Genomic DNA, 17,012 nt, shown 5'->3' with positions numbered 1-17,012 from the left:
AATGGACACAGCCCTTGCTTGTTTTTGTGGAGAAGCAAAAGAGCACCCTCCTACAGCAGGGAAGAGGAACCTGTGACTACAACTATCAGCCTGTACAGGCATGGCTAATAGTAAAAACAGAAATAGAAGTTGAAGTTCAACAATAAATATCTGGAATCCTCCCTAAACTTGGTTGTGACCCATGGATCGGGATCGGCCTACCTTTGACCCTGACTGTGGGGGTTACATCACTTCTCAAGTCAGCCACTTGCAGCTGCAGGTTCATTTTTTGTTTTGTTTAACCTAACCAGGGGAACAACTGATGCTGTTAAGAGTGTTGTCTTGATTTCAACACTTCCATCCATCTGAGGCCACCAGAAAGAGGCCTCACCATGTCACAATATGGGTCTTTTGTTAAGAGTTGCACCCTTCTGTTGCATTTAAATCTCCTAACAAATTTGAAGAATATCAAACATATTTCAACAACTGGCTTAAGGGTAATAATTGTAACTTTGCAACTCCTGTGATTGGCCAATATTCTTTCAAATATTAATTGATATTCTAAGAGGTCATCTGCACATCCATACAGAACTTCTCTAAAATGCTTATTGTTCAAAATCTTGTGGAACTTCTGATCTTGCTAGGTGCCTGCCCCATAAATATATAGCTGTGAGCAACACACTAGTGTATCTGAGTACACAGCAGTTGAGGATCACATCTCAATAAGCTAACCACATCAGGCTAACCACATCAGGTTCTACCTTACCTGTTTTTCCAGGTGGTGGGACCAGCTAAATATCCCCAAAAATATTGACACATATAATGACGATACCATTACTGTATATAAACAATGTTTAACTGTTCTCCCCACTCCAAACTTTAACTAAAGTTAGTGATGTTGTCCTGAAACAAACAACCCACCAGTCAAAAACCAGCACTGTATTTTTGCTAGGAGAAATCAAAAGTCATTAAAACAACAGACCAAAGAACTACTATTTTGTTTGCCAGATGGAAAGGTTAAAGGAAATATATATGTCGCCTAGACACCCCAACTTTTACACGGGAAGACACCCGAGGACACCAAAACCTGCATTCCTGTACCCGTGAAAATCTACGAAAGCAAATATATATATATATATATATATATATATATATATATATATATATGCAGGTTTTGGTGTCCTCGGGTGTCTTCCCGTGTAAAAGTTGGGGTGTCTAGGCGACGTTTCGACGAGGTCTCACTCGTCATCTTCAGGCTGGTGCTTTCGGCTTCTTGTTACTGGAACAGAGCGGGATCTCAATGTTTGAGTTCCTATAAATACTGTAGAGGGGGTGTGGTGTCTAGCCTCCAATGTTCTGGGCAGAGAGGAAGTTCCCAGGCTAGTGTGCCTTTTCTTCTTTTGTTCCTTAATTACTTGAGAGATACCTTGAGTGATTTCTTGAGTGATATCCTGAGTACCACTTAGGTGGGTCATTAGGTGTGGATTAGTTGCTAAAGTCTTTGTGTCTTGACCTCTTGAACTTTGTGAAGAGTTTTCCTGAGAAGATGGCTGTATTGCACTTAGTTGTGCTTTGGCTTGGCTTCGTGTATAGGGGCGAGCTGTGGTTTTGTGGCTTGTGTCAGCCAGATCTGTGTAGGGATTGCAGGGGGGTGCAGCATCCGGAGGTGCCACCATGGATTGGCTACTGGATGGTGTCAGTAATTCATCTGTGGAGAGGGTCTGGGTTTGGGTCTGGTGTGGTTGATTGGTGTTGGCGTTCTGTGTGCCTCTGGATCTGGTGTCAGTTTTTGTGGGGAGGGCTAATTTCCAGATGTCTGGCAAGCGGGATGTGTCGTCACGCTTGTTCATGTTGTGAGGGTGTTTCTCTATCTCGATGGCTTCCATGATTATTCTCTTGTGGTGATGTTCCGTGTTAAAGAGCAATTTGGAATCTGCAAAATTAATTTCGTGTCCTGTTTCTTTCATGTGTTGGAAAAGAGAGGAAGTTTTTTCTTCTTTTTTGACGGCATTCTTGTGTTCTGCGATACGTGCATTTATTCGTCTGTTTGTTTGTCCAATGTACGTGGCTGGGCAGACTTTGCAGGGTATTTGCAGGAAATTAGCCCTCCCCACAAAAACTGACACCAGATCCAGAGGCACACAGAACGCCAACACCAATCAACCACACCAGACCCAAACCCAGACCCTCTCCACAGATGAATTACTGACACCATCCAGTAGCCAATCCATGGTGGCACCTCCGGATGCTGCACCCCCCTGCAATCCCTACACAGATCTGGCTGACACAAGCCACAAAACCACAGCTCGCCCCTATACACGAAGCCAAGCCAAAGCACAACTAAGTGCAATACAGCCATCTTCTCAGGAAAACTCTTCACAAAGTTCAAGAGGTCAAGACACAAAGACTTTAGCAACTAATCCACACCTAATGACCCACCTAAGTGGTACTCAGGATATCACTCAAGAAATCACTCAAGGTATCTCTCAAGTAATTAAGGAACAAAAGAAGAAAAGGCACACTAGCCTGGGAACTTCCTCTCTGCCCAGAACATTGGAGGCTAGACACCACACCCCCTCTACAGTATTTATAGGAACTCAAACATTGAGATCCCGCTCTGTTCCAGTAACAAGAAGCCGAAAGCACCAGCCTGAAGATGACGAGTGAGACCTCGTCGAAACGTCGCCTAGACACCCCAACTTTTACACGGGAAGACACCCGAGGACACCAAAACCTGCATTCCTGTACCCGTGAAAATCTACGAAAGCAAATATATATATATATATATATAAATTTAGCAGGCCCTTTAGCATGCCCTTCTCTTTTCCCCTTCCTCTTTACACATTCACCAACAGCAAACCCTGAAATAGCATGCTGAAGAAATGGCACAGGCTCCTCCACCATTCAGAAGACATCTCATGTGAATCATGACATTCACATGTACAGCTGATCACAGGTGCTCTTTATGGGGCTTTTCTTAACCCCCAGAAAAAGGGTATTGGCATAAGGGCTGTCTGCACAACTGGCTCCAATTTGCATGGAACACTCTCCTCCATTGGTGCAATGGAGGAGCTCTGGTGCCACCCAATCACCACATTAGTTCAGAGATGGCCCCTGGCAAATGCATGAATTGGGGTCTGGCAACACACTTGACTAATATGGGGGCAGCCAACCTTGTGCCTTCCAGATGCTTTGGACCGCAACCCTCCATCAGCTCCAGCCAGTACAGCCAATATCAGGGATGATGGAAGCTGGAGTCAAAAACATTTGGAAGGTACTACATCCAAAGGACTTTTGTTAAGAACATAGGGGAGTCACCTGCTGGATTCAGACATTTACAAACAGGGCCTTTGCAACATCTTGACAACAGGACAAGGTCCAGCTGAGGTGTAACGAGTTAAATAAGCATAGTGTGGCATAACAAGGGCCTTGATCCATGCATACAAAGGCAAGGACGACCAAGGTTCACATTGGCAGACTTTGGGGGTGAGCCAAGACTAGCAGGTCAAAGCTTAGATGATCACAGGATGCAAAGGCCCCTGGTTTGATGGACAACGCTGCCTTTAAACAGAAGGCATTTTCTGACAGATGCAGGATATTGTCCCTTCCCTCTTCTTCAGACTCCAGTTCCCACAATTCCCCAAGCTGCCTTGGGCATGGCTTCTATTACTTGGTTTCCTCACGTTTGGAAAGAAGCACACTCAGGAGGCTTCTGAGTGTTCAAGGCAGTTTTCTGACATGGTCAGCTAGGAAAAACAGTAAGAGACATTCCAGCAGGTCTGTTTACAAACATTTGTGCAGAATGTGGAGTTTCAGGGCTCATGTTTGGGGAAGCTTGGGGAAAGCCTCGCTTCAGAGATCTTAAGCTAATTTCTAATTTCAGTGGAACCAAGGACAGTATACTTTTGCAGGGGAGATGCTGGAATCCCTTCACACAATTGTGGGGTTGCAGTAATTCTACAGTACTGGTGCTACTTCTTGCACCCAGCAAAGCCAGAGGCATTCCTTCAATCCCAGCATAGGCTAGAATGGATCTATTTGTAATGAGAAAAAAGAACTACCAAAACAGACAGTAGTCCTATGTTGGAGTTTTTCATCTCTTGCAGCAAAAAAAGTTGCCCTGTGTATTGACATCACACTGCTATGAATTTTCCTGCCTTGCACTGCTGGCAGATAAGGGTACAACAGGGTGACGTTAGGGGAAAACCATACAGGCTCCATAGTAGAGAACAGGCTTTTAATGCAAAAGGCCCCAGGTTCAGCTCCTAGTATATATAGCTTGGAAGGTGATTAGCACAGCCTTTCTCTGACTCAGACTTACTAGCCTGAGCAAAAAAGGAAGGGTACAACCTGGTACTGAAAAGACACTGAGATTCAGCACCATGTGTACCCTCCCTGTAGACAGGATTCCAAATACTGGGGTTGAGAAAGGAGCCACAATCAGAAAGGCCCTACCCTTTAGCTAACCTTTGATGGTGGGGCCCAAAGAAGGGCTTCAGAAGATAATCTTAATAGTCAGGTGGGTTCAAGTAGGAGTAGGTAGTCCTTGTGGTCGCTACCCTGCAAGTTCTCTTTTCATTAGGAATGTGAAAACTGTGGTCCACCAGAAGTTGCGGAACTGCAACTCCCATCATTCCTAACCATTGGCCATTATGGCTGGGCTGATGGGAATGGGAGTCCAGCAACATCTGGAGGCTGCCCAGGTTCTCCATCCCTGCCCTACATGACTATGAGCACAAGCAAGTTAGAGGACAATTGTGCATAGGGAATCTATCACTGCTGTATTACTGAGCCTGGAACAGCCTTGCATTTAAGCACTAGCCTGCTAGCCACAGGTGATAAGAAACTGCAATCAGAGGAGTGGATGGCCTGGAAAAGAAAGGTAGAATACTTTCCCCTCAGCACAGAGGCCAAGCCAGCTGCCAAAGGATGGAAGCTAGCCTCCAACATGCTAGTAAAAATGTGCTTTTTAATAGGCTAGTACCTTTGGGCTGGGGGCTTATCAACAAGGGTGGTATCCTAAAAATTCCACAGCGTCTTCAAACTCTATAGTATTACTTTACATGGTATACAAACACACACCATTATACAGTCAAAAATAAAATAAAAATAAATCAGATACTGATTAATGTAGAATATGCATCTAGATTAACACAATGGTGGAAGCATCATGAGAAGACCATGGCTGAACGGAAGCGTATTAAATAAGTGAAGGTCCAATTCCAGCCCCATGTACTCAAGGGAAATTACTCAGTACACAGCCATGGGTTACTGTAAAAGAAGGGCAAAAGAACAAAAAACAAAAAAAGTATTAACCAGAATTATTGTACGAAAGAAGTTTATTCTTTTAAAAAAAGTTTTCCATAAAAAATATAGACTGTAACAAAGCAACACAAAGATAGACATTTTGTTACATTTAAGGGGACCTCAAGATTTCAGTGCAAAGATTTCACTTCTAAATAAGTACTTTGTAATCCAAGACTAATACTCTGATTCTAAGTGTACATGTTTGTCTAGAAATCCAATTAAGGATAATGGGGTCGTACATGCAAGTTTCCAGGAGAAGGGGAGTCTACACAGAAACACTGTAATCAGATTATAGTTTCTTTTAGCTGTTTGTCTCAGGGATAGGCAACTTTTGCATCCTGAGGTGGGGGGGTATTCCTAAGGAGAAAGCTAAGGGACACAAGTGTATTTTACTGCTAAAGGACCTCACCCTCCCTCACAAGTAGTCTGATTCCATTCCTGAAACTGATGCCATCAAATAGAAACAGGTGCTCAGGCAGCTGGGGTTGCTGCAAATCCAAAACAGAGATGAAATGCTGTCATGAAAGCTTCCTCACTTGTGCATTTAAGGAAGACAACCTGCTCTTTTTGGTGTTGAAGGTGACACATATGAGGTCACATCTACACTATCAACTTACATCAGTTGCATACCACCTAATCCAAAATGGCTTTCCCCTCCAAATACCTCTATTCCGTATAGAACTATGGTTTCCAGGATTTTTTAATTTTTTTGGGGGGGGGAGATTGAATATTAAGCCAGACCATAATTTTTTCTCAGTATTCTTATGCTATATTTTTCTGCTTCATTAGCTCATATTATATTTCTTTAAATTAGACAGATTTTAGTATTTCACCATCATCTGAACCCTTTGAACTCTCACTTTAAAAATGTAACTCTCCCCACCAAATTAAAGTGAAATACATGTAAAAGACTGCAGGCTCTGAAAAAAACAAATCAGATTTCCTTTTCCCAAAGGGTGAAACTTCTAAACAAAACCTTCCAGTATAAAAATAAAGCTTTCAATAAATTTTTGTAAAAATGAAGGATATTTTTTTTTAAATTGAACATATGGTTCTTTTCAACTTTTGGGAAGGAAAAATACTTAGTATTTTCCAAACTAATCATAAAGCATGAGAAGAAGTCACATTTCTAAAATATAGTTGATGTTTAAGGCGAAATACTTAAATTTAATCAGATTTAAGGGGATAGTCCTGCAATACCAGATTTGAAGCAAGCTTTATTGAAATGAAAGGGCTGCCAGTGAACAGGTTTAGGATATGGTCTGACTTCGTATAAAGGGCCTCCCACGCTCCTAGAAAGAAAGCTGTGGGAATTCTTTTCAGATAAAATAATTCTATCCAAACCATGCTTACTAAGAAGCTGAGTTCCACTGAATTCAGCAGGACTTCTTAGTAAACATGTTATAGGATCAGTCTATTTACCTGGCCTAGTTCTCGATGTGAACAACAGGCCCAAGGACAGAACCTTGAAGCACCCCGCGGGTCACATTTTTCCAGGATGATGATGAACTCTTTGGGTTCCATCAGACAACCCATTTAAAGTCATATGATACTGATAAAAATGTATAGTGCAGATGTGAACTCACATCCCTGAGGCTTTTTTTCATCAGGCCTTTGTGACAAGTTCTGCAACTGTCAAAATGCAGCTAAAAAGGTGAGGTGTGGGAGAAGGAATCTTTTGCACACAACTTTTTCCCCCCCTTTCTTAGAGAGTCTGCAACAGGGCTCAGGCATTGCAGAACAAGTAGAAAGCAAACATGCTGCCCTATCATGCAGAAACATGCATCAATGCATTAATGAGATGCCAACAAAGAAAGTCTTAGGACATCGGTCCTGCAAGCTTCGGACTAAGACAGAAAAGTACTCAGAGCCTTTCTTATCAGCTGCACAGAAGTGACTGCCAAAGGGTTCTTCACCAAAACAGCCTCTTTTTGTATTTAGGAAAAAAGCAAAACAAAAGCAAAAAGGGATGTGTGTGCAGTGGGTAGGAGATGGGCAGGTAGGTAAGAAATGCACTGCATTTTAATTCAAAATGCGGGGTGGTCGCTTCTGGAGCAAAAGAATAGGATCTACAGGAAACCTGAACTGAAAATGGAAAAAAAAGAAAAAGGATTAATGTTTATCTGGATTAAAAGGAAGTTAATAAAATATATATGCTTGTAACAGGAGTGGGCAACATACTGTACTTTGGCCACAGTGGAAACAAATGAGTCATAGAGGTTGTTTGCATGGATATTACATGCAATTTGCTCATTATTACATCAACATGGTGAATTTCAATGATTGCTATATAAATTGTGATACTTCTGTTCTGAAACTGAACATGAATAATCTAAACAAGATTGTTTGTATGTTAAATAATTGTCTTTGGAAATAAAGAAACAGCTTCAATAACAGGCAGAAATCAACAGAAAAGAATGAATTTGAGTCAGTATTTAACTGCCTGGTTCCTGAGCCATTGAGCTCATAAATATTGACATCACATTGTCAAGTGGACTAGATATTTAAAACTGATGTTTAAATCTGGAGTTCCAAATATGCAAGCAAAATATATGCAACACCAAATAATCTGGGTGCCCACATTTATGTAGCCTGTGGCTGTGCACTGCCCACCCTGGTCCCTCATTTACAGAAGGGAGGGGGAAAACACACACATTAATATGGTTTTTAATTTTACTTAAACATGCTTGAAGACACAGTAGCATGAATGCAGCCTTTGAGTTCTCAGCCAATTGCAGCGGGGTTGTTCACTTAGATGCAAATTGTTTATGCTCTGGCAAAATGAGGAAGCCACGCAAGGCTTTTCAGGCCAAATCAATACTGGAAAGTGTTTTGTGAATCGTTGAACAGGATTTTTGGCTATTGCACTTGGCAAGGACAAATGCTCCCATTCAAAAAGGGCATGTTTGCAAATTGTCTTAGGAACAAAAGAAAGAAAGAAGAAGGCCTATTTGAGCCACTGACCAGCACGCCACAGTCTTGCATATGGCGGCCTGCCAAAAGCAACCCAGAGCTAACAAGAACACACAATGTTTACTCCTGCTACTCTCCAGCCCCTAGATAAGTTCTCAGGCCCCATATAAAACACTCCTATTGTTTGAGCTTATTTTTTCAAGTCTTGAAGACCAAACCATTGTTTTCCCATCTCACCACTTGCGTCCCTCCCTTTTGTTCTGTATGCTTATTGTTCAAGAGAAAGCACATTTAACCCAGAATACTTCCCATTCAAATTACATACCAGGCCAGACAGGGGAAACAAAACAAACAGCAGCACGAAGGCAGTTTAGATTCAAACAAGATGCCATACTGAACACGGGCACAGTTAAGAGTGCATGCTTCCTTGCTAGCAGATTGGCTGGCAGGAGGGTAAATTATTGTGGGACCCTAATGTAGAACTCTACCCAGCAACTAGTTGTGTTTTTTAACGGGGTCACAACTCTGAAGCGGAGCAAGAAGGAAAAGGCATGAAATGCTGGCTCCACTGATTGCTATATGGGCAAAAGGCTTATTAATGTGAAAAAGAGGAATGTTGAAATCCCCACCATCACCACACCACTGTACCTTAGGCTATGAAGAAGTCAAGCCAAGACAAAAAAATGTGTAAGTAACAGGAGTACATACAAGAACTTAAAAGATAGGTTTTGTGGCCAGTTCATGCTAGACAGGAGGGGATTAAAAAGCCCTTTGCTTCTTGGAAAAAAGTGGCAGAGACACATTATTATTATTGTTATTATTATTATTATTATTATTATTATTATTATTATTATTATTTGTATATTGCCCTTCATCAGAAGATCTGAGGGCAGTTCATATAACTGGAGGGTGTGTATGTGCTGGGACTGCTGGATCGACCAGAGGCCAAACTGCTGGTTCAGATTACATTGTGTCTGTTTGCACAAATGCCCATTCGGATCCCACTGCAATGGCTATTTCATTTAGTCAAGCTTACCAGCACAACATGCCCTCATGCACCATGCAGCAAACGGCAGGGTTAACTGTAAAAACAGCATACAAATGGCAACTAAGGAAGATGAAGGCAACTGAGTGCACCAAAAACGAAAATGAAAGTGGGGTGATAGTGATCAGATCTTGATTTTACACCCTGTATTTTTTTAAAAGAAAAAAACCTGACATAAAAGCAACTTGCAGGGCTTGTTCATGATCTACATGTGTAAACTGCTCCAAATTTATGATATGACAACTCAAGCAATGTTTAAATTAGGGGGAGGAATGATCCCTCTTAACTTCTAGCACCATTTAGAAGACTAAGAGGATAGATTTTACCAGGCAGGGATGGAGACTCTGTGGCTCTCCAGATGTTGCTGGACTCTTAACTTCCATCAGTCCCAGTCAGCATGGCCAGTGGTAAAGGAATGATGTGTACTGTAATCCATCAACATCTGGAGGGCCACAGGTTCCCCTCCTATTTTTTAAAGGCTCCCTACCTTTGTCCCTGTAATTCAAGCACTGGATTGGAGCAACGTACCTAAGCCTAAAGTACTGAAGTTGAAGGCTAGATGATGAAGTGTTGCTCTATCCCTCCACATCTGTGATGAAAGCCCTATATGCCTGCCATTGGGGATGATGAGTGGCAACCAGTTCAATTTGATACAAAAGTGAAAATAAAAGATATGCCAAAAAGGTTAGGATCCCTGCCAATGGGGTGAGCTGATTAAGATGTAGACACTGCTGCCCCATGGAATAATTAAAATGTGGCCTCTGTACAGCGGTCAGCATATAAAAAAACAACTTGTTGTCAGGTGATTCCTGCCTGCTAGCACAGGCCTAGACGTGCTATAGGAATAGGTTTTCCTAATAGGCCTTTCATTTGTCTAGCTTTTGCCAGCATGAAATCTAGGTGGGCCGAAGACTTGTGGGGCAAGGGAAACACTTTTAGCGACAACTGTTTGAGGTAGAACATTGTAGTCTCCCACCATACTGTCCCACGCCCTTGCCTGTACTCAGGCCAGGGTCTGAGCAAAGGGCTTACAAAAGCCAAGGCAAGGGAGGTGGTGGGAGAAAATGATGAGGCAAAATGCCACCCAACTGAAAACCAACTTACTTCTTCCTCTCCTTGTCCCTTTTCAGAGTTTGTGAGCCTCCTGCCTGCTGAGCCTGAGACTGGAGTAATTCAGCCGCCGTCTTCCTCTGCTTAAATGCGTTGACTTCATCATCCAGGGATTTCTTCTTGTCCTCCACTTTCTTCTTTTCGTCCTGGTGCAGCTTCTTCAGGCGGTCAAATTTCTCATGCAACTGGAATGGAAGCCCAGGGTAAAAATATGCATGAGTGCAAAAACAGGGCGCTAGGGGATAGATGCTTGGCAGAAGAGATTTCAAAGCTATGCTGCAGGGAGCCTTCAGGTTCCTCATAAACCTACCACGGGGATCCTCAAAAAGGAAATCAGTGATGATGTCCCTGAAAGACAGCTTGCCCACTGCTACTGCTTTCCCTACAGAATGCAAAGCCACAATGGAGTGCTGAGGGTGTTTCTAGGATATACTCTGCACAAGGCAACCACAAGACCTAGTAATTCTGCAACCAGTGCTATTCATGAAGAGACTGTACACCCAAGAATATGCTCCTAAAGCCAATGCACTCCTTGCAGGAGTTTGGAGAAGCAAGTCAATGCCTATGTTCACACATTGCAGTAAGCCATAAGCTGGTGTGTGGGATCTTTTGGGTCTGGTGGTGGGATCATTATCTGGCCCCACCCCTGCAGGCCAACTTAGGCAGGTGAGCGAGAGGACAAACCAATCAGCTGACAGGTGCAGTGTCCTGCCCACCGGTCAGTCCCTTTTGCTATGCTAAATGGCTGTTGGGTGCTTGGGAACCACAGCAGAAGGGACTTTGCCAACCCTATGCTCAAACAAAGCACCAAGCAGAGGGCTGGCACAGCTGCTTTCTGCAGGGATTGGCTTCATGGTTGAGTTCTCCATGGAGAACTCAGTCATGCAGCCAATCCAGCAGTGTGAACACCTATACTGTGATAGGCTGTGCAACTGAGACTCTGTTGGGCAGCCAATCCATACATGTTCCAGCTCCATAACTGATGTCACATACGGTATTAGGTGGGTTGTTTGGGAGGAATGGTTTTGTGGACCAAGCTGTGACCCATAGTGGGCCAAATCTGGCCCACAAGGCAGAGGTTCCCCACTTCTGTCACAACCATGGCTTGCTTACTGTGCACAAGTAAAGTCATGCCTGCTTTGCTGCTCTCAGCTCATACCAAGAGGAAACAAATCACAAACCCTAAGTTAGTTACATCTGAACTAGGAATCATGGTTTGTTTCATCCCCAGCCAACCACAATCTGTATCCGAGGATTGTTCGTAGATTACAGGCTGTGATTTCTTGGGAGCAAAAGCACATACCACATGATCATAAGTTCAAACAAAATGCTATGCCAGAGACCATGGTATGTCTCATTCCAGTACAAGCCAGGAAAAACAAAGCAGGTAGACAATGAGAAAAGGATTTTGTAGCTAGATCGAGAGGAAAATCAGGAGAAGATGCATGTAGTATTATGGGAATGTGAGAGGGTAAGCAAATAGCCCTACTTTCTAAATCAGAAATTATTCAACCCATGGAATACCTATTTCTTCCTATTGCTGCCACTGATATAGTGTTGATTTTTTCCCTTTGCTTACTCTCTGCCCCCCTCCCCCACACAAACTAATTTAGACATAACTGAAGACACAACATATTTATAGTGGGGGGTGGTCTTCCAGGAGTCTGCTGCTAGGTCCTTGCCTGGGAGACTCCCAAAACACTGGTTACATGGATATGTTTTCAGTTGCTAACTTTAAAATACACAAGCTTGCCATGGTGTGGAAGTGAACCAATAAATGTGAGATGATAAATTAATGCTAGTTTTATTACACCAATAAAAAAAATATGTGATTGATATAGAATAAATTATATATTAATTTTGTTTGATTTGTATATTTTATAATAAAAAGAAAAATTTAGCACTAGTTAGCCTTGATTAAAGGGACGCGGGTGGTACTGTAGTCTAAACCACAGAGCCTAGGGCTTGCCGATCAGAAGGTCGGCGGTTTGAATCCCCGCAGCGGGGTGAGCTCCCGTTGCTTGGTCCCTGCTCCTGCCAACCTAGCAGTTCGAAAGCACGTCAAAGTGCAAGTAGATAAACAGGTACTGCTCTGGCAGGAAGGTAAATGGCGTTTCCGTGTGCTGCTCTCGTTCGCCAGAAGCAGCTTAGTCATGCTGACCACATGACCCGGAAGCTGTACTCTGGCTCCCTTGGCCAATAAAGCGAGATGAGCGCCGCAACCCCAGAGTCGGTCACGACTGGACCTAATGGTCAGGGGTACCTTTACCCAGACTTGATTAATCTGCAGAAATAAACCTCACTGGTTATAGTTAACCTGAACAACACACACAGTTTAAGCCCAAAATCAGAGAACACAGTCAATAAAAGTTATCACGTTAACCTCTTTTTCAGCCTCTTTCAATTCTGCTTCTTTCTCCTTAACTCTCTGCACAAACATTTGCCGCATTTCCTCCTCCTTTTTCTGCAGCTCTCCCAGGAACTCATTCCTTTTGGCCTCGTAGGTTTCTTGTAAACTAAGGTGACAGGATGGAAGATGAGGAGATAAAAGAAACATTTCAGAGAGATACAGAACAGGGAAAGCAAAAGGATCAAATTTTGTTTCCCACTCACGCAACCAGAAACCTACTAATGCCACGAGAGTCTACAAATATGCATTGCTGTGATAATGCTGAACTGTGTGAACCAGGACCTCAAATCTCAAAAATCTTAGGTTTTTGTTAAAATTAAATGCTGCACGTTTCTAGACTTCAAGGTTGAAAAGGGGGAACTTTAAAAACCTTTGGTAAACTGAGGCTGGTAAGTTTCTTCTCACTGCAACAAACCTTGTGACAAGAATGAAATAATCTTTCAATAATCAAATTCCCTCTGAGGGAATCTAAAATTCTGTGTTCAGAAAGGAAGGTTGAGTAACTCTCTTGCCTATTTGCTGTGCACAATATATTATTCTTCAGTTGTTTGCAGCTTCAAATTATTTTAAGGTGTTTTTAAGATCGGGACAGCATAGATGGAAGAGATTTTAAGGACGTGGAGAGATCAGAAACCATGCAAGGAATGCCACATGACACTGAAGCTTTTTTCTACACACTGTCCATATATGTTTCCAAACACTTCACTAAAACCATGAGGACTAGAAACTAAATTTTCAAAAACATGACACGAAATTCTTTGAATGTCAAAATTTGTTACAGGACATGTGTTCCAGACACACACTACTAGACCCAAAATTTAGTGTTCCTCACTGTGTTCCATGGCCAATTAACAAAGTGTTGGCACTGTTCATTTAATATTTTCTAAGTGGACAAGTGTTCCTTTCAAGTCATGTCTCACCAATGCTTAGTAATAATATTCTGGTGAAATACAGGCGTCCCCCCACTTACGCGGGGGTTACGTTCCCAGATGCTGTGCGTATATGTGAAATAGCGTAAAGTGGGGAGGTCACTGTTGAGAGAGGCTGGGAAGTCTCTCTCTCTCTCTCTCTCTCTCTCTCTCTCTCTCTCTCTCCCTCTCTCAGCAAATCCCATCCATCACACCCACCTTCCCTGGGTGGCGATGCGCCCTTGCACATGCATGTGTGTGACCTGCCTGCCTCCAGTGACTGGAAGATTGAGCTAGAGGTCAGTGGGTTCAATGGGCCATTGGCTGGGTGGCTCCCGGTGCCCAATGCCACTGCAGGGCCTCTCAGCACTCTCCCTGTTAAGTCTTGGAAGCTGCTGGAGACAGTTTGTTTTTTATTTATTTCTCTGCCACCCCCCACCCAAAAAATAATGTTGCTGCTTGCTTTTGGGCAGCAGTGATCGGAGGGCAGAGGGTGTCTCAGCTCCTGCCCAAGGAACAAAACTGATAAAAGAGAAAAAGCAAAGGGATGGGCAGGTTGGGTAGAGAGTGATGGCTCTGCAGGACAAGGAAGAAGAAAGTCAAGGCGGATGAATGAGTGGGGGCAATGAGACACTCTGAGTAGCCATGCAAGCTGTCCCCCCCCCTCCCCACACTCTCCAGCTCTGTCCTGCTCTTTTCACACTGCTTTGGAACCATTTTCTGGTTCAAGTTATTTATTTATTTTGCCACCGCGCGTAAACGCGGTCGCACACGAGTGGAATAGCCGTAAGTGGGGGGATGCCTGTATACCTGAATGGCTTGCTGTCTGGATCAGTGTCCTTAAATCCCATTTCCTCCAGTTTACATCGCCGGTACAACTCGTAATGGCGCGTGTGTGTCTGTTCACGGAGATCCTCCATGTTGACACGGATCAACATCTCTCTTAGCTTCACAAAGTCACAGTGCGCTTCGTTTTCCACTGTTCATGGTAAAAAGAGGAAGGGCCACTTGAATGCGGGCGTCTCTAAGCATGTGTTACACAGAGTCCTCCATAGTTAAGGAAACAAGAAGTTTGAACCTCCCCTTGAGGGAAAAAAGAACTGGTACAGTGAAGCCTATACAGTGCTCCAAAAAAACAAAAAAAACAAAAAACCAACAACCCCAAACCAGGAACTTGGAGAAAACATGGAAAGGTGGCAAAAGTTGGATAATAGAGGAACAGGAAGGAAATGGTATATAATGGTCGTAATATTTCAAAACATTCTTAGACATAAACAGATGTCTAAGTCTACTCCAGAAAAGTCTACCCACCCACAGTAAACCTCAGAAAAGTTTTCTCTCTCAGTTCAGCTCTTACTGGCACTTATTTTCAGCAGTATTCACTATGGGTGTTCTCCACAGAATCACCCACATTAGCAGTACCCTGTAAGACAGCTAGATGGATTTAGCTTAAGGTGAGTGCAACTGAAACACTGGCAATGACTGGGTGGCTGCTAGTACGTCATCAGAAAATGAGAAGAGGGAGCACATATGTATTGATAATTTATATGTGCAAATTCAGAAAGAATTGCTATAATTCAAATAGAAATACATCTCACAGCAACCTAGTGACCTGTGTCTGCTAACTACTGGTGAGCAACTTCAAGGTCTCTCCTGCTCATCTTTCTTATAGCTATTTATCTTTAAACTGAGGGCTGCAAAGCAGCTCCCACTGCTACCTAGCAACGGCTCCAAATATTTGGGAAACCAAGGATGAACCAGAACCACGTGAGGAGAGGATTTCATCTTGGCTAAGACTGGTGCAACAGTCGCTCTGCTCTGTTATTCAGCCAAATGTAAAAAGAGAATTCTGGCTTCCCAGTTTTGTACTGTGCTTGGCCAGCATGCTGCCACCCAATCACAGGGGTTAATTGTGTGGAAATGCTATATATAAGTCGTTATAGTTTACTAGATGTTGAAGCTCTGGCCTGGAGTAATTTATCATCGTTGCCAGATGTGTAGGGCCTGGCTGTGGTAGCCATGCTTAGGGAAACTATTGTTAGTTAGGGAATGGCATACTCTAACATGCTAGGCCCGGCCCCTGCTAGTGAAACGTATTTCCAGGGTTAGCCACAGAAATAAAGGTTGAAGTGACATGCTACAACACTTTATTCCCATCTGATACTGAACTGGTTTCCTACACCATCTTCCAATGCAAAAAATAAACCATTTTTACCCACAGGGTTGCCATGGGGATGAAGCAATGCTATTTTGTTCCCACACAGAATTGCGGGCCAATGGGTGCTTTCATTTTTTTATGGGAAAGTACAGCTGGCTGCCAGTCATCTATTCATATAGGCATTTACACAGTACACATAAAAACACTTCAATCTTTTCCATTTGCGTATTTCAAACCTTTTCCTATCTCTGTGGAGTGAGGCTTAGCAGGGGATAAGGCCTGTATGCAGCATTGTGGGGAATTACCCACCAGAGGTTCAAGAAACATCCACTTGATCAGGATTTTCCCATTTATTCCATACTCGAATATTGAGGTGCAGCGAACAAGCAATCTGGGAACCTAGCAAGAAAATGGCTGGACTACAAACAAAGGGCTCTGGGGTTTTCTATATTCAATTTAAAACAAACAGAATTTTACTGGCAGGAGGGGCTACCTGTCTGCCTCGTGAACATCATCCCACCAACTACAATTCTGGCTGGGCCTGTTTTTTTCCAGATGTCTCTAATTCCTGCTACTTTTACTTAGGTTCATTGTTCTGCACACAACAATAGAAACTCTGGTCTGGGTAAAAACGTCACCACAGCCAGAGCCATCACTTACCCTGCACCGTCCCCCAGGGATATTGCCGGGCCTTCATCATTTTGTTCCCTATCTTGATTTCTTCTGTGCTGCCAATCACGGCGAAAGGTAAATGGGCCTAAAACAGAAGCAATTCAAACAATAATCATAAGGAACACGGCATACCTTTTTATTTCTTTTTTTCCTTTTCTTTTAGAACTTGTAAAGGTGGTTTCATTGCTTTTAGAGTTTGTTGAAACGATTTTGTTGGGGTTTCCCCACCCCACGCCTGAACTTCTCGATGGTGGTTGTTTTAAATCTTGTACTCCTTGCAGGTAAATGTGTTAAATAACAAGGGTGGTATTCAAGGCTAGCCCTACTCAGAGAAGACCCACTGAAGTTAGTGGGCATGACTAGCTTAGGTTCGTTAATTTCAGTGAGCTTGTTCTGAGTAGGACTTGGATGAATACCACCCCCATATCTACAGCCGTTTTCCAGAATGCTGAAAGCGTTTGACAATAAACCTGAAAAGGCAAAAAGAGCACACTAGGATCCTGTTGTGAT

The 17,012-nt window shown here is 43.1% G+C and overlaps 1 protein-coding gene across 10 annotated transcripts in view; it reads right to left on the bottom strand.

Moving 5' to 3' along the window:
• The window catches only part of SEPTIN6 (septin 6), a 60,457-nt gene that overhangs the window by 2,120 nt on the left and 41,325 nt on the right, over window positions 1-17,012 (bottom strand). For 3 of the 10 annotated variants that reach the window (XM_083722989.1, XM_083722984.1, XM_083722983.1), the window contains exons 6-10: window positions 16,491-16,587; window positions 14,483-14,651; window positions 12,738-12,870; window positions 10,349-10,539; window positions 6,986-7,371 (exon numbers count right to left, since the gene is read on the bottom strand). In XM_083722989.1, coding sequence (XP_083579115.1) covers window positions 7,356-7,371; window positions 10,349-10,539; window positions 12,738-12,870; window positions 14,483-14,651; window positions 16,491-16,587 — 606 coding nt within the window. In that variant the 3' untranslated portion in view covers window positions 6,986-7,355. Of the gene's footprint in view, window positions 1-2,754; window positions 5,251-6,985; window positions 7,372-9,235; window positions 9,282-10,348; window positions 10,540-12,737; window positions 12,871-14,482; window positions 14,652-16,490; window positions 16,588-17,012 lie in introns of those variants that run through there. The other 7 variants (XM_083722988.1, XM_083722987.1, XM_083722981.1 and 4 more) reach the window with 4 other exon arrangements.

The sequence above is a fragment of the Podarcis gaigeae genome, assembly GCF_964106915.1.
Source record: "Podarcis gaigeae genome assembly, chromosome: Z".
Lineage (NCBI taxonomy): Eukaryota > Metazoa > Chordata > Lepidosauria > Squamata > Lacertidae > Podarcis > Podarcis gaigeae.
Note: the sequence above shows the minus strand (reverse complement) of the source record. Positions and strands in the feature narration are given on the sequence as shown.